At 41.2% G+C, this 25562-nt stretch overlaps 1 protein-coding gene across 1 annotated transcript in view; it reads left to right on the top strand.

The window, feature by feature from the left end:
- Window positions 1-914: 914 nt before the first annotated feature.
- Window positions 915-25562, top strand: part of LOC139734519 (broad substrate specificity ATP-binding cassette transporter ABCG2-like) — a 156521-nt gene continuing 131873 nt past the window's right edge. Inside the window, exon 1 of the mRNA XM_071645294.1 lies at window positions 915-1078. Within this exon, the coding sequence (XP_071501395.1) occupies window positions 915-1078 (164 nt within the window). The remainder of the gene's footprint in view (window positions 1079-25562) is intronic.

Here is a 25562-nt window from a genome sequence, read left to right as displayed (position 1 = left end):
CACACTATTCTACCAAAAATGTTCGAGATAAACTGCTAAAAAACACACTTTCCTGCCCGTTTTATGATATTAAATTTTCGCATAATGTAAAAGAAGACCCGCTCTTTCAGAAAATATGAAAAATTCAAGTTCGGCTAGGTTGACCCATTTCACTTATTTTCAGTCCTCACGCAAAATCAGTGTGTGCGACTTTATGTTCGTTTTGAGGTGCACGGTCGCATAATGATGCTGATACTATAAACAATACTTACTATGATTTTAGAATGAAAGAAAGCCAACAGGTCGCCGTTGGTTGACCAACAATTGTGTGTGAGCGTGAGCAGAGTGAGATTGTATATCCAGAACAATACAGGATCAAGAGGAACGATTTTGATCCGTCGATCATTATGATCAAAATTGTAATCCTTTTTCCTCACGTTCAAATAGCACTTGTGGGCAAGTGCACAATGATTAAGGCGATATGGTTCAAATATGGTCCGATCTATTAAAAAAACAAAACAAATGTGAAACATGAAAGTACCTTGAAATCGTCTGGAGGTCTCCTTCGAGTAGACAATCTAGTACGAACAGTGGTTATCAATTTCCCAGATAGTCCATGACCCCGTACACTCGATCCTCGTCATCATCTTTTTGTCTTCCTTCTATCACAATAAATCCTCCCGCCACTTCAGACTATTGTTACCACATTCGCTGCTATCTACCACTCTATAGTCCTACATGTACATCTACTAGTTCATTACTACTAAAACGACTGCTGCTTCAACCTTTTTATCATGACTATTATTCACGTTTGCTGTTGCTACTAGTACAGTGGTGTATCATTACGATGACATTAATGTAGTGCATCTCGGATCTTAATGTAGGTGGCACCTGTTACGTCGCAAAACACACGTATTCAGCATGGCACTACCACAATGCCTCAAGTTGTCAATGACGCTTCAACAGGGGACCGGTGTGCTGGCATTAGCAAATCCTCGTCGATGACCGGTTCGACTGTCTCCTTCCACAACATCAATTACGTGGTCAAGACAACAGAGAACAGGAAGAAAGTCAACAAATTTATTCTGCAAAATATCAAGTAAATCACGAATAGTAATGGATTTTGTGAATGTCTGATTTTGTTACCGTGAGTTACCGTTTATTCAAAATTTTTGAAGAAAAGGAAATATCAAATTTCAAGGTTTTTGGTGGAAAAGTGGAAATATTGCTAAATTTTGGAGTTTTTCTAATACAGTACTAAATTTTTTTAGATATGGTTAATTGGTACTCAGTGTATGCAAATAAATATACCTTTATGATTAGTTGGAGCAGATAGTTGCATGTAAATATATGCCATCACGGACGGTTTAATAGTTTGTTTGCTTTGTTTGTTTTTTTTTTACAGTACTATCCTTCTGTTAAACGGGGATTCTGTACCATGAAAAGAGCGGATAAAAGTGTATGAGTACAACAGTTGAAATTTGATCATGATTGGATAGAAATTAGGGAAGTTGTGAAATTGTGAGGATTTGCTAATTCTTGCAAAACAGCTCTCAAAACAGTTGACATGCAAATCCAAATGAGTGACTGACGATATCATCACCTCATAATTTTCCGTTGATCGTGTAATAAAAGAGAAAGACGAAAACTCAATATTTCCGATATAAAAGTGTAAAACATTATGTTGTTCTTGGCGAAATAACTTCAAAATAATGATCAGTGAAAAATAACCGGATATTAGACTGGGAATTAGTAGCATTTGTATAAAGAAACCAAAAAGATCTTAGAAAGTTCAATTTTTGTACAAACAACCTGGCAATTTGTGAGGCGATGACATCCAGTCACTCATTTTCATATTTATATTGACTGCTTGATACTATTATATTTCTCATTCTAAATGTTTCAAGCGATTGCGTTTAAGTATCATTATTTCTCTGCAATTGCCATTGTATCATTTTTGTGATCGATTTGTTATAGAATTATTTGAAGGAGTTTAATAAAATGAAAATTTCTTTTATAAAGTGAGGAGAGATTCTGCATGTAACTGCAAACATCCGGATATTGTAGAATGTCAGTGCACGAAACATGAATCTCCACCACTGTAAAAACATCGGTGTTAGATTTAACAGCATGGACGATAAATCTAACACCGATCAAACTTCAATAGAGGACCACACCCACAGGTGTAGAAAATGTATTGTGACGGTGTTAAAAAGTGTTCACCTGGCACTTCGTGGTATTAATTTGACACTGTGGCTGGTGATATTTTTGACACTGCGCTAGAGTTAATTCAATAATGACACCCCATGGTGTTGATTTGATATTTGTGGTGTTAATTTCAATGGTATAACACCCGTCCAGCTTCAATAGGGGACCACACCAACTGGTGTTCCTGTGGTGTAAATGTGTTTACACATTTTTTCAAAAATCAAGTACTTTATCGGAAAATTCTTTATCGTCTTGTTGAAGTTCAAAATTAACAAGAAGTGCAGTAACTAAGAAATTATTTTTAAAAAAAAACAATTTTTAATTTTGAAATGACACCCGGAGGTGTTAATCTAACACCATGAATGAGCACCGGAAATTTAACACCAGCTCGGTGTTTCATATTTAATACCGGACTTTTTGCCGTGATTGTGTTCCAAATCGCTCTCATAAGTAGTCAGGTTGCTTAACGTTTAATTATGAGATTACCTTCACGGGGCGGATGAAGGCACCAAATTTGGAGGGATGATATCTCAGGACCCACTCTTTCATATAGAGTAGGAGCCCTTTGGAATTTTTTATTCATATTTTTCTTTTGAAAATGCTGAACTTCATTTTCCAGCAAATTTTCGCGTGCATGAAACTTTCGCGAGGAGCAGAGATTAGTGAAAACAAAATGCGCTCAATTGTACACAGCGCATTAAATGCCAGTGACAATTCGCGGAAGTTTCATGCTGGGAAAGCGGCCGTCGGCTGCAATTCGCGAAAGCTTCATGCCATTAAAGTCAGATAGTACCGACTGTTTTTATGTATTTGAAGAAGTATAATAAAAAATAAATAATAAATACTTTTCAGTATTGTAAAGTATGAATGAAAAAAAAAATAAGCAAAAACAGTGAAATACCAAAATGTATCTTTCACGTAAGATCTGAGACTCGGAGACAAAAAGATAAATTTGTCGCAAAGAAGACTGAAATATTAATCAATTTTATATCAAAATATTGAGAGAAAAAAATAAATTCAATCATGAATCAATACAAGTGGGTATTTCAAACAAGTTCTAGGTGCAGAGACTCTAACACACATATCCATACCAGTGGCTGTTAATACTTTACATTCAAATGAACCTCTCAGTTGTTAAAGGAAAGATGACAGAGATGACAGATGAGAAACCCCTTTTGAAATATGAAAGTCCACGTAATTCAAAGAGGAATTCAACGCTTGTGTGATGAAAATTGGTTTTGAAATAACTGAGATAAAAGTAACGGAGCAACCCTAATAAAAGATGGGCCCCACGTTTTATAGAGATCACTTTGTCTTCTTTGTTTTTGGATGTCTCAGCCATTCCACAACCGCTTTTCATCATATAAACTTTGAATTCCTTTTAGAATGGTATGCTCTGTATGCATATGGTGTGGAAAGCTCTGGTTTCTTGGTACCTCGCAGAAAGTGAAAAGCCTGATCCTCATCTCCACCAATACTATTATCATTACTTTAAATATCAACATTTAATTTGAAAACTAGCAAATTACGCTTGTATGGACAGTTACCTGTAATTATACTCTTGGGACAGATTAGGGCACCGTTTCATGAAAGTTGTCACCTATAACAGCTGTTAGTCTGATAATTTCAGTAAAATCCTTGATTCTGCTTGGCTGAGAAGCTCTGGTCACTGACTTGTTACCATGGACCTACATGGACCTACAACGAATGCCAATACTTTGGTAATTGTCTGGGACTGACAGCCTGTCAGAGCCGACAACTTTCATGAAACGGTGCAAAGATCCTATCAGAAATAATGGCTTTATATCGAGGGCCCTTCCCTTATGATAAGTGAATATGAATTGCAGTGAATTTAACTCTCATTTTCTTATGTTTATAGTCTTATGTTTTATAATGGTAATAAATCAAATGCACGAAGAGTGAATGATGACAGTGCAAGAGAAAGGTGCATTCAAATATACATGGGCTTTGTCTTCTGATATGGTATTACAAACCTATACAAAAATTACAACCTGGAGGTAGTTTTCTAGGGGGGAGGGGGATTGCCCTGGAGAGTAATTGTCCTGGGAGGGGAGCTGTTCAGTGGGTAGTTATCTGGGTGGTAGTTATCCGGGGGAGAGGGGGTCGCAGTTATCTTGGAGATAGTTACGGGGGGAGGGGGGAGGTAGTTATCCAGGGGGTAATTGCCCGGGGGTTGTTGTCCTAGGGGGTAATTGCCCGAGGGGGGGTGTTGTCCTAGGGGTAATTGCCCTCGGGGGTGGTGTTCAAGGATCAGTGATCTCCCTTTCCCCTCCCCATCACATTTTCTTTTGCAAACGTTCTCAGGCCCCTTTGATACTCTGAACTGGGAATAGTACATCCCGCTGTAATGCCACCTCAGCAGCATTTTCTATTCATAAATCGGCTATTGATTCAACCACCTCCATGTTTGAATGCCTTGTTAATCATGGAATTCAGGATTGGGTTCATGTTTTCCAGTTCTATGAAAAAAATACAACAAATCTTAGCCTCTTTTCTGTTAATACACTCCCTCAGCTTTTTCTAAGGGGGGGGGGGGGTTCAGGGGCTGAGCAGGTTACTGCGAGGGAGCGTAGCAACCGAGCCCGAGCGAGTAAAGCGTTCAAGTGGGGGGGGGATATCCCACCCCCCCCCCCCCACCAGTAGGGTGATTTTTCATTTTAGGGTTGCCAGCTGCGGATTTAAGCATACTTGCATGCTTAATTTTTCTCTTTTTTGCCCAAAAAATTTGGAGGGGGGCTGCGGTCCCACCACCCCCCTCCCGGCTCCGCGGTTCCTAGGTTTGACCCAACGACGATTCAGAGCATCGTCCACGAGGCGCGAAGCGGTGATGTCTGTGAGTTTCTGTGAGTGAGGGGGTGTCAGGGGCTGAGCTGGTTATTGCGAGCGAAGAGAGCGAGGGGTGGGGTAGGGTGGGTATCCCCCCTTCGACAGTAGGGAGATTTTTTATTTTTAGGGTAGCCGGTTTGCGATTTTAAGCTGACTTGCATGCTCTTTTTTCTTTTTCAACCCAAATAATTGGGGGGGGGGGGCTGCAACCCCACCAGCCCCCCCCCCCCCCCCCGGCTCCGCGGTCTCTGGGTTTGATCCACAAGGCGCAAAGCGGCGATGTCTGTGTGAGTTATTTTGGGTTTTATTTGATGATAAACCTGTGAAAATAAACTTAGCTTCCAAAACAGAAAATTTGGTCCCAAAACAAGTGTTATTTTTTTTTCACTTTTTTCTTCATTGCTCCAAAAAGAAACTTCGGTATATGACTTATGATAGTATATCCATACTGTGTTCCAAATATCTTTTTTTTATCATTTGGCGCACGGATATGTCCAGAAAAAAAAAATCGAGATCACTGTTGTGACCCACCTAAAATCCATAGCGTAAGCAGTACGCAGTCCGATGTATCGGTTTTCGTAAATTCCGAGTAAATCAATATTTCTCGTTTTGCCCTTTTTACTGCCCAGTTCTGGACGAAGCACAAGCGTGTAAAAAGGGCAAAGCGCATATTGCCTTTTTGAACGCGCGAGTATACGCGCTACGTTCGCCCATTCAAAAAGGGCAACTTCGTCGTTAGTCCTTTCATTTACACACATTTTAAAGGGTAAAATGGGAACAAGGTGTATTGTATTTAACAAAGCTTTCTCGCTTAGAACCTGAAGAATATTACTGAAGACAGCCTGGAAATAATGCGTCTGCCTCAGGAGATACGATGGTAAGATTAACTACTTATATATTTCAGAAACAGTAGAATTTTGGCAATTTATGATCAAACCTCTAATTTTGTTTTTCATTGCCCCATGTACTTGTTATCATGTTGTGGATTTCGCGATGTTAGGATGGGGGCCCTATAATTGCCGGACATTTAAGGAACTCCAATTTTCGTTGCAAAACTTTAACAGAATAGAACACTTGTAATTTCCGAAAATGTGATGAATTCATCAAGAAAATGCTTCTCTTTGATACCTCAGGACTTATCTTGCTAAAATTACGTATTTTAGAAAATATAAAGGCGAATTCAAACCTTCGATCTCGTTTTATTCAACACAGTCACATGCGTTGTCTATGGGAAAGTGGCAAACAACATTGATTCTCGCTGAAAACGAAGTGAGTAGCAAAAATGCCAGCAAAATTGTAAAAATTGTGATTATTTTGTTACATTTTAAACTGCATTTTATAAAAATAGCTTCCCTCTAATAGATTACAACATCATACTGGTGCAAGAGTTTGTTTCGTTGGGCCAAATTAACCTTAATTGTAATTCAATTTTGTCCGGGATTGTCTAGGGCCCGTCAGGAATTAAGGCCTCTTGGGTAGTCTTGCCATATCACATTAATTCAAATTTAGATTTATTTAATATTAAATTGATTCATTTAGATAAATTTGAATTGACTTTAATTAATCAGCTAGGCTATAACAGATCTAGGTCCAGGTTAAACAAAAATGATCGAGGTATTCTTTCATCACAATTCACAGCCATTGACCCGGCTTTTTCTATTGTTTGGATTTTGGATCTGATCATCTAGATCAAGAATAAAATAATTATGACGAAGAATTGTTGTTCTAGATTTTGACTCTACTTTTAATGTTTGGATAGATTTAGTGATTAAGTTGCATCTATTTTTTGATTGGCTCATTTCACGAATTGCGATTTCAGTTTAAGTAAGAACTTAGATCTAATTCTAAACTGTGGTTGAACTCTCTTCTGTACGCTGTATTTCAAACAAAATGAAAAAATATGCCTTTTTTAATGAATAGAGTATAGATCTAATTCACGTTAGTCTAAGATTGCTTTTAAAAGTTTTGCAAGTCTGTTTCGAATCCTTGCTGTTTATGGGTATACTCGATTTAAAAAAAAAAAAAACTACTACAAACCATTTTATTTTATAAAAAAGGGAACCCGAATTTTAAGAAACGAAGACTTACACAGCTGTTTGTTAGTAAGCTACCTAAAATAATTTTACAATGCATGCTCCCGATATTTACTTGGATGACATTATAAGCAATAGACCAGCCAGTTTGCTGGAAGAAAAGGATGTGTCCCAATCTAGCACAGTCCAACTAGCAAAATAGTGATATCATTTCATTTTTCAAACGTTCAAATCCCAAAGCCTTGATGTCTTTCATTTCTTCAAATAATTGTGGAGTCTTGGTCCTTACGCCAGCAATTGTACTAAGAATATTACTGTCAGAGTGAATTAGTGAAGATGTTTATTTAATTCATTCAGCCCCAACTCACACACTTAAAATAAGAATGAGATAAAAATGGAACAAAATTGTTGTTACTTTCATTTTGTTCCATTGCTTAAGCAAAGAAAAAAAAGGATTACACTTATCCTTAATTGTCCTATCTTTATTACTATCATTCTTATTTTTGAATTATTACGATTAAATTTCATTATAATTGTGACATCAAGTTCTGGTCTTATTAAAAATGCAACTATATTCTTTAATTTGTTTTTAATCAAAGGTTCTTGTGGAACACACAAAATTGCATGTAAGCCTAACATCCCACGGTCGTCATTACAACGTTCTGCCAGCGGCTCGGACTTCATCCGGGACTTCATTCTGTACTCTTTGTTGAAATCTGCATGAAGAGTCCAAGATGCTTCAGGCTTATCTCATACACCTTATGGACTGACAGTCAGTAACTAGAAAAGTACACAAGCGTCTTCATTTTCTATTAAAAGCAAGAGACCACAAACACTACTGAGAACATTAAGACAACGGTCTCATCAGAATGTCTCACTTCTAGATCCACTACATAGATCTACATTTGAAGAAAGATTCCATAGGCGAAAATAAGTGCTTTCTTTTACCAATTTGTATTGCAAGAAATTGAGGACATGAGCTTTTCACCTCCCTTTTCGTCTTTTTCTTTTTATTTGCTGAGAAACGAAGAGGGGGGTAAAACTGGTCGCATTGTGACGGGGGGTTGATGACTATATAAAAAAGAGGTCAAAGGTTATCATCAAAAGAGCGGTGACCGCGGCCAAATTTCTTTGTGATTACTATTCAAAAAAAAAAGTCCTGCCCCCCCCCCTCCCCCCCCCCCCCCCCCCCACGGTAGGCTAGCGTATCTTAACTAACATGTTGTTCATGATGAGCTTTTGGTTAGCCATTATGATGAAAAAAAAAAAAAAAAAACGTGTGGTAGGGTTCATTAACAATGAAGCTAATATTTTCCCCATGACCAAAGGTGTTTTCTTCTGTAACAGCGAAAGGAAGTGACTTTATCACATTATTTTCATTCAGTTTATTAGGTTCTAGCTGTTAAAGAGTCTTTAAGTGTGGTACATTCACCTTTCATAACAATATTATAACTGTAACTCATGTACCTTTTATTCTTTCTTTTTTGTAGAACCAAATATGTTTCCCTGTGTCACAACAGAATGAAGTGACTTAATCGTTTCATCTTTATTGATTTAGATTCTCAACTCCATTACCTGACTACCAATGGCTTGTTTTGATGTTCATTATAGCTGCAATAACACACCATTAAAAGCATGATAATAATAAGCTGCTTCTTTTACCATGAGCCTGTTCACCTGGTTGAATCTGGGTATTTGAAATGTGATTTTGTAAAATTCATCACGAACCTTATTTGAATGTATTGTACTGGCGGGGAACAGGATTTTGCTGATGTCGTTGGATCGTAGGCGGTAAGTTAGATTATGTAATACTTCCCTAGCACAGTGCCTCTTGAAACGTGTGTTGAGGAAAAGTAGGGTGAGAATGGGGTGTGGCAAGCTGGTGGTCCACTTGGGTGATTTGTTATATTGTTCGAAACAGGTGGTGATCTCTTTCCTTGGTTGCCATGCACTGTTATTGCAACCTGGTATTTAGGAATATGATGAGATTTGCGATGTGTAGTTTTGTTTTCATCATAGTTTAGTGGTTGAGACCTGAGTAGTTTTATACTATAGAGTGAATTGTTGCTATGGTGTTGTCAGGGATGAATGCGTATCGTGACGCCTAAGAGTAATTAGAGACCAGTTTGTAGTGTGACTTAGAAATGGAAGGGTAGAAAGATTACTTGGGCAGTCTACAGTAAACTACGAGTAGGTGAAGTTGTGCTGGTTGGGAGCTCTGTCCTATCAGCCCAGGAGTGACCGCGTGGCAGCCATTGGGTATGTCAAATGACTTTTTGTGAATTTCAGATAGATTTTGCTGTACTTCCTGCAGCTTTCTGTTAAAATTGGTTTATGGTTAATGTATGTCACTAGAATATGAGTGTAATATATCGTTGTCAGCAATTGTATGATAATATAGTGTACATATGTGGTATATTGTTGAGGTTAGGCTAGGTGAGTTGACAATTTGAGATGTTTAGTCAGCGAGTTTTCGGTTTTCGTTTAATATCATCCAGAGATTATTCGCTGTATGTAAAGGAGAACATTGTGAGTATACGCAGATATAAGTGAGTGAATATATAATGTGAAGATTTGAATTGAATTGGATATGGGTATATTGTGTTAAAATACTGTTAGTGGTACTAAGACAGTTAAAGATGATTATTGTATGCCACAGTTAGTTGAGTTGTATTAGTTATGCACACTTGTTTTGTCTCGGCATATGAAACCCCGGAAAGTTAAGTTTATATTTGTATGATATAGAAATCTGTTCTCATTGAATGATAGGCAGAAGAAAGTATTGTAGTATTGTGAATAATTGTAATATTGATTTTTATTTGATATATTCAGCCTGCGCCTGCCAATAGGCGTCTGCACGCTTCTGTGAGACTGATGTACGTGGCATGTAGAGCTCGTAAAGAACGGCTGTTGAGCCCGGGTGAGCAATATGTGACAGTTTGTATTTTGTATGATAACATAATACATGCCGAGATATACTTACTTTTATGATGATAATCTGAATTTGCAATGTAGTATTTGTTACATTTGAATCCACGTTTTGGGGTATATGCAATACACGGTATCAAATCTTATTCATGTTTTCATGAGTAGTGTTATCGGAGGATAACGAGGTGAAGCTACGAAGAAGCAAATTGGAGAATTTGCATGTCATTCGAGGTGACGATGTTCTCATGCACAGTTGATTCATTATTCTCTCTGTGGATTTAGGATGGAATACAGAAGTAGAACGGTAATGAACAACTTGTATATAGTTAATCACTGTACATCAAACTGGACGCAAAGGGAATACATATATTAGTTAATTTGATTTCATTGATATAAATTCAGAGATAACATATATTATGCAGACTTCTTGAGATATAACCGGCACGTATAACGATGTACTGTATGGTTGTTGTTTTTTCGGTTCTACAGGGCTCTTTTCTCTGCTTCAGTGTTCAATAAATGAGCAGCAATTACAATTCACCATTGCCTGAATAAAGACTCTGATTGTTCCCAGTCAACACGACAGTACATGTACACGTATATTCACTGAAATAGATGTCAAAGTTTTCCCCCTTCAAAACATAAGTATTTTTACTGCTTGTTTCATGGTGAGTAATTGACATGCTTTTAGTTAAGTGCTTGAGTAAATTGTGTGTGTTTAAAATATAATGCTTATGATATAAAATACATGCCAAATTATGGCATGTATTTTGATTTCTCCCCGCCCCCCCCCCCCCCCATACCTCTGACACATTGTAATTACAGATGCAAAATCTTGCATGAACATAGTGTTTCTTTTCTTTCTGTCTTTCTTTCTTTCCCACTTGGTGTCTTTCTTTTTTTCTTTTCTTTCTTCCTGTCTTTCTTCCTCTCTTTCATTCTGTCTCTCTTCATTTCTTTTTCTTTCTTTCTTTCTCATTTTTTTCTTTCTTTCCTTCTTTATTTCTTTATTTCATAATAGCTATCTATATATTATCATCTCTTTGTCTGCTATTTGTGTGAGTGTCTACGTATACCTATCTGTATCTATCTCCTGTTTAGCCATCTATCTGCTCATGCATTTTTTTCTACCTATGTACCTTGTTTCTCCCTATATAGCAATCTTTCAAACACTTTTCTATGATTTTTGTCTACCGGCTATCTATCTATCTAGCAATCAATCTGTTTATTTATCTATATCTTTCTATCTGTCTATCTATCTATCTTATAACTATCTATCAATCTATCCATATCGGGTCTAAAGATACCTGTAGTAAATTAGCATTATTTGTCAGACTATGATTGTTTCTGTCGTATTAAAACTTTCTTTCAATCAATCCATTTGTCTATCCAGCCACAAATCTATCTATATATCTATCTATCTATCCAGTATCTGTTTACATATCATTTCATTTACCTAGCTATATGTTCTTTCAATCAACCCAACCACGGAACTATCCGCTATTACATCTTTAACTCATTTGCAAAGAGATAGTCAAAACGTGTAAAGTTTTCTAGGAAGTATTCCATGATTGCAGTCGAAAAAAAGTAAAATTGTTATTGTTCTTTTTATCACAGACAATCTATAATATGATACACACGAAATGATGAGCTCCAAGGAGGAAAAGACAAACACAAGTGTGAAACAAAAACCTGGGACTTCATTTGTTGCTTTGATTCCCAGTTCTCCATTATTTTCGTGTGACTTTGCAATGCCAGTTCACTACAGTTCACTACACATCTTCACTCACATTCTCTATTAGCTAAATCACAGTCTGCTCACCGACAAGATCACAGTGTTGAGACGGCTCTTGTGAGAGTGATGAACGATCTTCTCCTTGGCCTTGAAGCAAGAAAGGAAGCTGTGGTCATCCAGCTTGATCTGACTGCGGCATTTGATACCGTTGACCATACAATTTTATGCCATAGAATGAGGCAGCGTTTTTGGATATCTGGTACTCCAGCAGAATGGATTGAGTCTTACCTGAAGGAAAGACGACTGCAAGTGGTATTAGGACAACATGCATCTTCATGTGCACCATTAGAATGTGGAGTACCGCAGGGATCAGTGATTGGTCCACTCCTCTTTGTGTGTTACACAACACCAGTTCAAGACATCATTGAATCGCATGGTTTCAGCTGCGCCATGTGTGCTGATGACACACATTTGTATATCACCGTAGACCCCGTTCACATGGAACGCACTCTCGAAGAACTGGCCCAGTGTCTGCATGAAGTCCGTCACAGTCAGTGGCGTATCTAGGGGGGGGGGGGGGGGCAAGGGGGGCACGTGCCCCGGGCGCCACTCCTAGGGGGCGCAGAAAACGAAAAAAAAACGAAGAAGAAGAAGAAAAAAAAAGAAAAAAAGAAGAAAAAAAAAGAAAAAAGAAAAGAAGAAGAAGAAGAAGAAAAATCGCCCGGAAAGGGGGGGGGGGCAGAAAACCAAATCAAACAAGATAAAAACAAAACATGATGATGATGCGGACAAAATGACCATGTTTATTGTGTTCACACAAGAATTCCATGTTCTGTAAGCTGAAATACAAAAATTTTCGGCTCGATCGCCAAAACTTATATAAAAAAAGTAGGTAAGAACAAAACGTGATCATGACGCGGACAAAATGACAATGTCTATTGTGTTCACACATGTCATTTTATATTTAGCAGGCAAAATGTTTTACGGAGCAGCGGCTGCAATTTCTTTCGTTCTGAAGCGATCGCCAATTGGATCAAAAGAAGGCGCCAACGGTTTTGAACATGGGGGGGGGGGTAGGGGCGCAAAAAAACCCCAAATCAAACAAGATAAGATCTAACGTAATGATGACGCGGAAATATACAAATTTCGGCTTACTCGCTCGTACGGTTTAGAGTATTTTTTCAAGTCCTCAGTTTGTTGGTATAAATCGTTATCTCTACGGCCGTCACTATATCTTGATTAGAATTGTAAGATTTAATAAGCAAAAAATGACAAGAGTTCCATGTTTTGTAAGCTGAAATACAAAAATTTTCGGCTCGCTCGCCAAAATTTATCAAAAAACAAAAACAAAAACGTGACGATGACGCGGACAAAATGGCAATGTCTATTGTGTTCACACATGTCATTTTATATTTAGCAGGAAAAATGTTACTCGGAGCAGCGGCTGCAATTTCATTCGTTCTGAAGCGATCGCCGATTGGATCAAGAGGACGCCAACGGTTTCGAACATACGGGGGGGGGGCCCAAAAAAACAAGTCAAAAAAGATAAGAACAAAACGTAATCACAACGCGGAAATATACAAATTTCGGCTCACTCGCTCGTACTATAAAACAGAGTATTTTTTCAAATCCTCAGTTTGTTGGTATAAATCGTTATCTATATGGTCGTCACTATATCTTGATTAGAATTGTAAGATTTAATAAGCAAAAAATGACAAGAATTCCATGTTTTGTAAGCTGAAATACAAAAATTTTCGGCTCGCTCGCCAAAATCTATATACAAAAAAGTGATAAGAACAAAACGTGATGATGACGCGGAAATATACAAATTCGGCTCACTCGCGCGTACTAATTTAGAGGTTTTTTTTAAAGTCCTCAGTTTGTTGGTATAAATCGTTATCTATCAGGCTGTCACTATATATCTTGATTAGAATTGTAAGATTTGATAAGCAAAAAATGACAAGAATTCCATGTTTTGTAAGCTGAAATGCAAAAATTTTCGGCTCGCTCGCTGCGCTCGCTCGCAAAAATGTATCAAAATTCATTACATTTAAATCACTCTCAAAATACCCTTTTTAAGTGCTTGAAAAAGCATATCATGTGCACTTGATTTAAGGTCCCTACCGGGATGGGGTTTGGGTTGAACACTTTTTTAGAAATTAGGGGCGCAATTTTCGCGCTTGCCCCGGGCTCCGTTTTCCCTATACGCCACTGCCGTCACTGGATGTCCAACCATTCTCTGGTACTAAATGACAGTAAAATGGAATTGCTTCACATTCGCTCCAACATGAAGCCATGTAAGGAACTCACTCCTTTGACTGTTGGCAATCTTGTAGTTCATTTTTCTTCATCTGTTCGTGACCTTGGTGTGCTTTTGGACAGTCACCTCAACATGAACAGTCACGTAAACAACATTTGCTGTCGCTGATCCTTCGCTTTGAGCAAAATAGGGAAAATTCGTTGTTATCTCAGTGAATCCACTACTGAAATAGTGGTCCATGCACTTGTCTCATCAATCCTGGACTGTTGCAACAGTCTCCTCATTGGTCTCCCGGACAAACAGGTCTCCAAACTTCAAAGAATTCAAAATTGCGCTGCCCGCCTTGTTACACTTGCCAAGAAACGTGAACACATAACCCCATTCCTTCAAGATCTGCACTGGCTTCCCATAAGAGGGCTCCACACTAACTTTTTTGTTTGATGGCCCGATGGGGCCACCAAAATCCTCAATTTCAAAGGTGTTTTGGTGGCCCGAGGAAAAAAAAAAATCGGTGGCCCGGAAAAAAAGACACAGTAAAAAACATTACAATCTTTAATGAGTCAAATATTTTAGTTTATCATAGTAAGAATTGGAAGTTGGACATATCTACTCATAAATAAACCTCAACACTCATTCTCAGGCACTCATTCAGTCCTTTTCATCTTCTCCCCGTTTTTCATCCTTTAAACAAATCTAACTGCTAATTTCCGGCGCAAAAAGTTACGAATTTATTGACATCGTTTTTTAAAAAAAAACGTTGGTACCCCCCGGAGAACTACCCCCCAGTGCATAGGCGCCGGAAGTGGGGGGGGGCAGGGGGGGCGGCCGCCCCCCCAATCCAAAAAGTGGGGGGGCAAAACGCATTTTTGCCCCCCCAAAAAGCCCCCCCCAAAAAAAAAAAATAAAAAATAAATAAATAAATAAAAATAAAATAATAATAATAATAAAAATAAATGAATAAACAAAGAAAATAAAATAAATATGTATATATATGAATAAAAGGAAAAAAATATGGCTACAAACGGCAGCTTTTGGACTGTAAAATGTCAAAATTTTCAAGCTCGCTCGCTTCGCTCGCTCGCATCCAGCAGTTGAGCCCGGTGCGCCTCCCCCTTAATTTCTAAAGCGAAAAACATAGCTACGACGGCAGTTGTTGGACTCTAGAATGTCAAAATTTTCAAGCTCGCTCGCATTGAATCGTTATGCCATTCTCCTAATGTTGCTGACAGTAATTGCCAGTAGTTGCGCCCGATGCCCCCACCCCTTAATTTCCAAAGCGAAAGATAAAATATAGCTACAAACGGGAGTTCTGGGACTGTAAAATGTCAAAATTTTCAAGCTCGCTCGCTTCGCTCGCTCGCATTGAATCGTTATGCCACTCTCCTAACGTTGCTGACAGTAATTGCCAGCAGTTGCGCCCGATGCCCCCTTAATTTCCAAAGCGAAAGGTATAGTTACAAACGGGAGTTTTTGGACTGTAAAATGTCAAATTTTTCAAGCTCGCTCGCTTCGCTCGCTCGCATTGAATCGTTATGCCACTCTCCTAACGTTACTGCCAGTAATTGCCAGCAGTTGCGCCCGATGCCCCCCCCCTTAATTTCCAAAGCGAAAGATATAGCTACAAACGGGAGTTTTTGGACTGTAAAATGTCAAAATTCTCAAGCTCGCTCGCTTTGCTCGCTCGCATTGAATCGTTATGCCATTCTCCTAATGTTGCTGCCAGTAATTGCCAGCAGTTGCGCCCGATGCGCCGCCCCATTAATTTCCAAAGTGAAAGATATACTGTAGCTACAAACCCCTTTTTGGGACTGTAGAATGTCAAGATTTTCAAGCTTGCTCGCTTCGCTCGCTCGCATTGAATCGTTATGATATTCTCCTAATGTTGCTGCCAATAATTGCCAGCAGTTGCGCCCGATGCGCTCCCATTTATTTCCAAAACGAAATATATAGCTACAAAACTCCAGTTTTGGAACTGCAGAATATCAAAATTTTCAAGCTCGCTCGCTTCGCTCGCTCGCATTTTATTGTTTATTCTTTATGCCATTCACCTTATGTTGCTGACAGTATATAATTTGTCGATCGTTTCACACCGTCATTCCATAATCCATGTAAGGAAAACTTACAATGTTCCTCAATGACTGCGTTGTTGAATGTATCACATTCCGTAATGTATTGTAGTCCCATTATAGCTCACGCACACACGCACAAGCATACAGACCGTCAAAATTACTTTATGGTTCCCCCCATGTTTCGACCCACCGTACGCCACTTTATATATATATATATATATATATATATATATATATATGTAATAGATGTGTGTGCGTGTGCGTGTGTGTGTGTGTGTGTATGTGTATATTGTGTAACATATTATGCATGGTCTAATCTTGAGCCCCCTCCAATGTTTGCCCCCCCAATCCAAAACTGCTTCCGGCGCGCCTGCCCCAGTGAACTACCCCCTGGATAACTACCCCCCGGAGAACTACCACCCGGATAACTACCCCCCGGATAACTACCCCCAGGATAACTACCACCCGGATTACCACCCCGAGATATCCCCCCCCCATAACCATACCCGAACCCCCCCCCCGCCCCCTCCTGACACTTACTTACCCACTGGACAACCCTCCCTCCCCCCCCCCGAAAGTTACCATACACCCCGTTGTGATTTTTCCATAAGTTCATAACACCATATCAGAAGACTAAGCTCATGTAGGCCCTACATTAATGCACCTTTCTCTTACACTGTCATCATTTACTCTTTTGGCTTGTCATTTTCTACCATTATAACACATTAGACGATAAACATAAGAAAAGGAGAGTTGATTTCACTGCAATTCATATTCCCTTAACATTAGCGAGGGACCCTTCGATATAAAGCCATAGTTTCTAATAGGATCCGGGCACGGTTTTATGAAAGTTATCAGTCCTGACAAGCTGTCAGTTCCACACAATTACCAATCGTTGTAGGTCGATCAAAGCAGGTCCATGGTAACAAGTCAGTGACTCGAGCTTATCAATCAAGCAGAACCCACGGTTTTATTGAAAATATTAGAGACTAACAAGATGTCATAACTGGCATCTTTTATCAAGCGGTGCCCTAATCTGTCATTTGAGTAAAATTTTACATACAAGTAGAATTGTGCTAGTTCTCAAATTAAATGTTCTCGACACTTTAAGGGGAAATCCAGTTCAAATATAAGCCAGTCTGATTAGAAAGAGTAAAATATTACGAGTTTAACGGTATTTTTTTTTAAAACACCCCAGTTGTTAACGAAGTCTTTTGTCCTGCACCCTCTTTTTGAATAGATCTAGAGAGTTGTAGTTGACACAATCCTTTTTACATTAGGGCTGCTCTGTTTTACCCCGGCCATTTTAAGACTAATTTTTTTTTCACAAAAACTTGAATCCTACTTGGAATAACATGCTCTTTAATATCTTGTAAGGGGTTTCTAATTATCTCACCCAAAAGATGTTAAAAACCTGAAGTTAGGTCTCGGCCAAAACCAAACGATAATAAATGAAAAAATGTTGTTTTTGTTTTTTCAATTCAAATAGCTAACGTTGTTCGAAAATGACAATGAGAGACGTAATTTTCGGGGAGGGGGAGGAGTTATTGAAAGAGGGGTGATTGTTTGGAGCCTAATTTTAATAAGGAGTAATTGTTAAGGGAGGTAATGCTCTGCGGTGATCATACCAAGGATGTGACAATCTCTTCCCGCATCCTTGATTCTATACTATAGTTGTTAATGCCCAATGATGCAGTAGGGCAATTCTGAAATGAGCGTTAACGGTATGATAGTAAAACAGTTACAAAATTTATGAAACAATGCAAAGAAAGCAAATTAAGACAGAGACGAAGTACACAAATAAAGATAGAGTGTACTCCCGTTACAACGAACACGCTTATAACGAAATTTCGTTATAACGAAGCAAAACTTCTGGTTCCAAAATTATCGCCATTAAAGTCTATGGTCCAAATTCGCTTATAACGAAGACGGTTATAACAAAATTTTCGTTATCACGAAGTCTTTTCTGAGCGCCACTGACAAAGAAAAACAAAGGAAATGTGCTCCGTTACAACGAAATGCGGATCGCATTCGAAAATGCGTTGCGGAACAAGCATTTTTATAGCGTCTCTGCATGTATGAGCGAACGCTTCACATCATTGTATGCTCACTCCGTGTATCACGCAGTTTCCGAGGGGAACTTGCGTTATTGTAATACAATAATCTGAATTCAGATAAGGTTTGTTTCATTTTTCCAAAGTCTTTTAATACAAAACACCCGATTTTGATACAACTAAATGTCCGTAATAGTTCGGAAATGAAATATTAAGCACATTTTGGCGTTATTCCAAAGGTTCGTTAATCCGATGATAAAATATGGTTCTTATTCTGATACGGTCCGAGAATGATAGGAATTCAAAACGTTCGTTAATCGGAACATTACAAAAAGAATCGCTAATCCATGATGGAAAAAGGTGAGTACACTAACAAAACTTAAGAATTGCAATCCTTATAATCGTCTTAAGATAAATAAATCTTCGAAATAACTAACCTTTCTCATTTTTTTTTTCATTAACAAACTTTCTTTGGAATAACGAACCTTATTTCATTTTCGGATGAAAAAGCCTTCGGAACAACGGACTTTCTGAATAGTGAACCTTTCTCATTTTTTTGATTTATAATTAACCTTCAGAATGACGAACCTCATTTCATTTTCAGATCAACGAACCTTCGGAAAATGAACAATATATTATTTTAATCTAAATTATGAACTTTCGGAATAATGATTCTTCGGAAATGCGAACCTTCAGATAAACAAACCATCGGAATCCCGGGAATGGCGAAACTTCGAAATAAGGAGCCTTCGGAGTAACGTACTTAAGTAAGAAAAGAACCTTTGGAATAGCGAACTGTAACCATATCCTACACCGTCATTTTCTACACTTGTGTGACAACACAAACAACTTTATGCCCTTTTTAAAATGTAATATCTAAACGAAATTAAAAAGGTACTTTCCCATTCCACATAGCTTTCCAGCGTATGATGAGGATTCAACAAACAGATTTTTTTTTACGCGTGGTTTCCTTCTTTTCGTTATACATTGCATATTATATTTGTTCGGTTATAATGAAATTTCGCTAAAACGGAAAAAACAACAACTGCCGGTCCTGAGCATTTCGTCATAAGGGGAGTGCACTGCACATGAACACACACGAGATAAATCCCTTGTAATGAGAGAGAGAGGAAAGGTGAGTAATGAATGACAGGAATAGACTACCTTCACGGTACATGGACAGAGAAAAGCGAGAGGGAAGAGGAAGATGATGGGTCAAAACCAGGGCACGTGAGGCATGAGATATAAGCTCCTCAAAATAAAGAAGTGTTACATGGAGTTGTGGTAAACGATAGACGATTGTGGTTAAAACAAAAATATTGTAAAAAGTGAAATGTAACATTTCTTCAAAATGTCTTTAGTTCAATGGTAAAGGCATTCAAACTTAAACTTCTTTTATACTACTATTAAGAGAAATCCGAAATTTCGGAACAGTAAAAGAAAATACAGATTTAGCGAAAATAGTTTTGGTTAAAGGCATTGACATTTACTGGATTACCGGTTAGGATATGCAGGGACAGTTTCGTTTTTGATGAACATAGAGTCAAACTACAGAAGGGAGGAATTAAGCTTGTACATAAATCGTCCTAAATGCAAACGATACAAATCGTAAATCCTTAAGATGTTGTTTTCATAAGATGAAGTATCAGTATGGCATCTCCGTGATTCCTGGCAAATGATACAAAGAACTTCGTTTCCTGTAGTAATAATATTCTTTTTATTAAAAGTAAGAGTTGGAGGGGGGGCAATGACCCGGAAGGTAGTTATCCAGGGGGTAATTGACGTGGTGCACTGTCCTGGGGGTAAATTTCCTTTTGATAGCTATATATATGGAGGGGAGTTGTAGGTCTACTTATCCGGGGTAATCATCCATGGGAAGTTATCGGAGGGGGTAGAACATACTCGGGTGGAAGTTATCTGGGGTCTAGTTATCGGAGGAGGGGTAGTTAACCTGGGGATAATTATCCTGGTGGTAATCATCTGGGGATAGTTATCCGGAGGGTAATTATCCTGGTGGTAATTATCCGGGGGTAATTATACGGGGGGTAATTATCCGGGGGGTAATTATCCGGGGGGTAGTTATCCCGGGGGTAGTTACCCAGGGGGTAGTTATCCGGGGGGTAGTTATCCAGGGGTAGTTATCCGAGGGGTAGTTATCCAGGGGGTAGTTTTCCTAAGGGGGAATTGCCCTGGGGGTGATTGCCCTAGGAAGGTAGTTGTCCGGGGGGTAGTTGTCCTAGGGGGTAATTACCCTGGAGGGTAATTGCCCTTGGAGGGTAGTTGTCCGGGGGGTAGTTGCCCTAAGGGGGAATTTTCCTGCGCCAGTTAAGGTGTTGTTGAATTAACATACAATAGCGCCATCTATGATAATAAGCAGTATAACTGTGACTTGTACCACTACCATGGTTCGTTGAATAAATGCTCCTCCAAGTATCAACAAACTAACGTTGTGTTTCTCCTTAATTGCGTGGTGGCAGCGCTGGAATACTACCCACGGCCTAAGTTAAATCTTGCCCATCACAGGAAGAAATTCTGCTGAGATAAAACAGCCAAGTCCACCGTAAACGTAAGTTTTTACTTAGGAATTCAACAGCAACTAGTTTGTTTGTACGGTACAGTCCCACAAACCCACAATGGCGTGTGCTACGGCCAAAGTGCCAAAGCAATGGTGCTTGGGTAAAATAGAAACCATCACCTCGTTTGAGAGTTGGAGACAGAATCTCCTGTACACCCTCAACCTCGACCAGCACTTTGCACCCTTTCTAGGCGAGTCAGTGACATGGTCCAAAAAGACCAAGACAAATCCTAATCGGGGCTTTGTTGATGACAGTAGCTCTGTCCCCACAGATTCTCGCAAAACAGCTCAGCAAAAGGCTGTCATGCTTGATTTAATGCTAGGACAGATAGCCAATTTCTGTCCCGTGATTGCGAGGAACTGTATAGTCCGCAGTTCCACTTCACTCAATGACATTTGGTCGAAAATTCGTCTCCATTACGGTTTTCAGTCTACCGGTGCCCATTTTCTTGATTTTTCTAACATCAAGTTGGAAAGTGATGAACGGCCAGAGGACTTGTACCAAAGGATACTTGCCTTTGTAGAGGATAATCTGCTGACCTCAGGTGGAGGTATTACTCACCATGGTGATACCATTACAGAAGACGAAGAGCTCTCTCCAACTATCGAAAATTTCATAGTGTTGCATTGGCTCCAATTGCTTCATCCTGATCTTCCCCAGCTAGTTAAACAGCGGTACGGCACAGAGCTCCGTTCACGTACCCTTGCTTCTCTTAAGCCTGAAATATCTCAGGCCCTCACTAGTCTCCTTGAGTCAGTTGAGTGTTCTAGGGCCATGCGTGCCGCTGCCCTTCCCCCGCGCAATCGCAATCAATCTAACCCTAGGCGCGCTCAACCACAATCTCGTGTTCGACCTCGCGCTAAGCCTGCTAGGTCATGCCCCCTCTGTCTCCAGGCTGGCCGCCCCAGCAATCACTTTCTTAGTGTATGTCCCTACCTCCCAGAATCTGATAGGCAGTACATGGCTAAAGCCCGCCAGGTTGCTAAGATTTTTGATAGTGATGAGATGCTTGCGGATGACATTGAACCCCAGGACACTCAGGTTGACCCAGATGCGGTGTCTGGGCCAGACTCCAGAGACTCCCCTGCTACAATCCGTGTTCAGGTGCGTCAGTCTCCTTACTTTGATGCTTTTTACAATCATCATGTTGTTCGTGTCACTGTTGACAGCGGTGCAACTGGGAACATGATGCGGGCCTCTACAGCGCATGCACTAGGATGTAGTGTGGCTCCCACATCCCAGTCTGCCCACCAAGCCGATGGATCATCCCCCTTGGAGGTCGTTGGTGAAACCCGTCTCACGTTGTCTCGTGATAGTCATGTTTTCCATTTTGAGGGCTTGGTGGTGGAGAATTTGGATGTTGAGGTCCTTGCTGGGACCCCATTTATGGAGCGCAATGATGTGGCTATTCGACCAGCTAAGCGGCAGATATCATTGGATGATGGCACTGTGTACTCCTATGGTTCCACTGGGAAGTCAAAAGTTGGCCATGCTGTTAGGCGTGCCCACGTTCTCCGAGCTCCTTCTAAAACCATGACTCTCTGGCCAGGAGAATTCCTTGAGCTTGCCTTGCCTCCCCAGTTTGCAGATGAGGAGACCTTTGTGTTAGAGCCTCGCACAGACTCTCCTCCTACCCCCTCCCTGCCAGAATTTTTCCCGGTTCCCCAGGTGGTCCCGAGTATCGCTGGTAAGATCCGCATTCCCAATCTGTCTGAGGCGCCCTGTATTATTCGGCGCAATTCGCATTTGTGACAGGTCAGCCCCATGTGTATGGAGGATACAGGTCTGTCTGCCCCACCCATCACAGGTCGGCTTGCAGCGCCCCCCACCCCGCCCCGTGGGGAAGGCTCCTCTGCCCAGTCTGCTGAATCAGTGATTCTCGATCCAGATGGGATTCTCCCAGCACAGACTAGGCATGCTTTCCAGGCACTTCATGCCGAAGTGTGACAGTGTGTTTAGCTCCTCTTACAAGGGTTATAACGGTGCTTCTGGACCATTCCAGGCTGTTGTGAACATGGGCCCAGTCCAACCACCTCAACGCAAAGGGCGGCTCCCCTTGTATTCCCATGACAAGCTTGTCGAGTTGCAGGATAAATTTGATGACCTGGAGAAACTTGGTGTTTTTGCTCGTCCAGAGGATATTGGTGTCACTGTTGAATATGTCAACCCATCCTTCTTGGTCAAGAAACCCAATGGTGGTCACCGGCTAGTCACAGCCTTCGCTGATGTAGGTCGTTATTCCAAGCCTCAGCCCTCGGTCCTCCCTGATGTTGATTCTACATTGCGTAAAGTTGGTCAGTGGAAGTACATTGTTGCATCAGACCTTGCCAGTGCATTCTATCAGATACCCCTTTCAAAGGAGTCCATGAAATACTGTGGTGTTGCTACACCCTTCCGAGGTATCCGGGTATACACCCGTTGTGCCATGGGTATGCCAGGCTCTGAGACTGCCTTGGAGGAAATGATGTGTCGCGTGCTTGGAGACTTGTTGGTTGAAGGCGTTGTTGTTAAGTTGGCAGATGATCTGTACTGTGGTGCCGACACACCACAATCCTTGCTGCAGAACTGGTCGCGGGTACTGCAGGCCCTAGCTGCCAATGGCCTTCACCTGTCCCCGACCAAGACTACTGTCTGTCCCAGGACTACAACTATCCTAGGGTGGATCTGGTCTGAAGGAACCCTCCGTGCAAGTCCACACAGGATGACAACATTGTCAACCTGTTCCCCTCCTACTACGGTGAAGGGCATGAGATCGTTTATTGGCGCGTACAAGATGCTTGCTCGTGTGCTCCCCAGCTGTGCTTCGTACGTGAGCCCCCTTGACGATTCCATTGCTGGCCTAAAGTCACAAGACCGCATCCACTGGACAGATGAGTTGCATGGTGCATTCACCAAGGCTCAGTCCGCCATTCAGTCTTCACGGACTATCACTCTGCCACGCCCCTCCGACCAGTTGTGGATTGTCACAGATGGGTCAGTCAAGAAACATGGCCTCGGTGCCACCATGTATGTGACGAGAGATAAGAAACCCCTTGTGGCTGGTTTTTTTAGTGCTAAGCTGCATGGCCGCCAAGTCACCTGGCTCCCCTGTGAGGTGGAGGCACTGTCAATCGCCACTGCCACCAAGCATTTCAGCCCATTCATTATTCAGTCACATCACCCTGTCTGTATCCTTACTGACAGCAAACCATGTGTTCAGGCCTATGAAAAGCTGTGCCGTGGAGAATTTTCTGCTAGTCCCAGAGTCTCCACATTCCTAACAACTGTGAGTAGGTACCAGGTATCCATTCGCCATCTAGCTGGCTCTGCGAATGTACCAGCTGACTTTGCCAGTAGGAATGCTCCTCCATGTCAAGAGCCCAAGTGTCAGATTTGCTCTTTCATTGCTCAGTTGGAGGGCGCCGCTGTTCACCGCAATACCATAGACGAAGTTCTGTCTGGACGTACACGTATGCCATTCACATCCCGCAATGCGTGGGCACGGATTCAATCTGAATGCGCAGACCTCCGTCGTACACATGCCCATCTCAAGCAGGGTACCCGCCCTTCAAAGAAATTGACGGATATTCGCGATGTGAAGCGTTACCTACAGGTCGCTACCATTGCTAGTGACGGCCTCCTTGTTGTCCGGCAAGAACGTGCATTCCAGCCACAGCAAGAGCGTATTGTAGTTCCCCGCAGGGTGCTTCCTGGCATCCTCACTGCCCTCCATCTCCAACTGAGTCACCCTACCCCGCACCAGCTCAAACAAGTGGTGTCTCGGTATTTCTACGCCTTGGACCTTGATGCTGCCATTCAGCAGGTAAGCCTAGGTTGCCACTGCTGTCTCTCACTTCGGAATGTTCCTCATGCTGCCACACCCCAATCCACAAGTGATCCGCCATGTGTGGTGGGCGTATCATTTGCAGCAGATGTCATCAAGCGTGCACGACAGCTCATATTCGTCATCAGAGAGACGGTGACATCGTATACCTCATGCATGCTGATCCCGGATGAACGTGCTGGCTCCCTCCGCAATGCTCTACTCCATTTGTGCCCACCTTTACGACCGCTAGAGGGCCCACTTGCTGTAGTGCGCACAGATCCAGCCCCGGGCTTCGCAGCCCTCCGGAATGATGAGTTGCTTCGTAGACAGGGGATTACCCTCGAACTTGGTCAACCCACAAACGTCAACAAGAACCCTGTCGCTGAAAAAGCAGTACGGGAACTGGAAGACGAACTACTCCGTGATGATCCACATGGTGGCCCAGTTACCCCCCTTGCCCTTGCTTTTGCTACAAATCGCCTCAACAGTCGGCTCCGTGGTAATGGCCTATCTGCTCGGGAGCTTTGGACTCAACGTGATCAGTTCACAAGTGAACAGATTCCTATCAAAGACCAAGATATCATCATGACTCAACACAACCGCCGACGTGCTAATCATGCTCCAAGTGTCAAGTCGAAGGCACCCACACGACCGCCCCCTTCACCAGACATCACCATTCACTTTGGTGATCTTGTCTATCTCCGCACGGATCGATCCAAGATGCATTCCCGACCCCGCTACCTCGTTTGTAGTATTGAGGATGAGTGGTGCAACGTTCGCAGGTTCGTCGGTAACCAACTTCGGTCCACGTCTTACCGTGTGCGCCGTTCTGACTGTCTGAAGGTTCCGTCAGATGTCCCCACTTTACCTTCTCGGTCCCCTGAATCTGATGGTGATGATGTGAGCGACCTACCCATCGTTGATGCAACAGATCAAGCGAGGCCCCCGCCACATCCTCCCGAGGTTTCTACAGTAACGAATGATCACATGCCCCCTCTGCATCCCGGTGCTATCACTTCGATGCAACCTGACCTCCGGCCACCGGAACCCCCCGATATCCCACATGAA

This window comes from Diadema antillarum, unplaced genomic scaffold, assembly GCF_040938485.1.
Source record: "Diadema antillarum isolate AM-2024a unplaced genomic scaffold, OU_Dant_1.0 seq00000531_RagTag, whole genome shotgun sequence".
NCBI classification, from domain to species: Eukaryota; Metazoa; Echinodermata; class Echinoidea; order Diadematoida; family Diadematidae; genus Diadema; species Diadema antillarum.
This window is presented reverse-complemented; position numbering and strand designations above follow the sequence as displayed.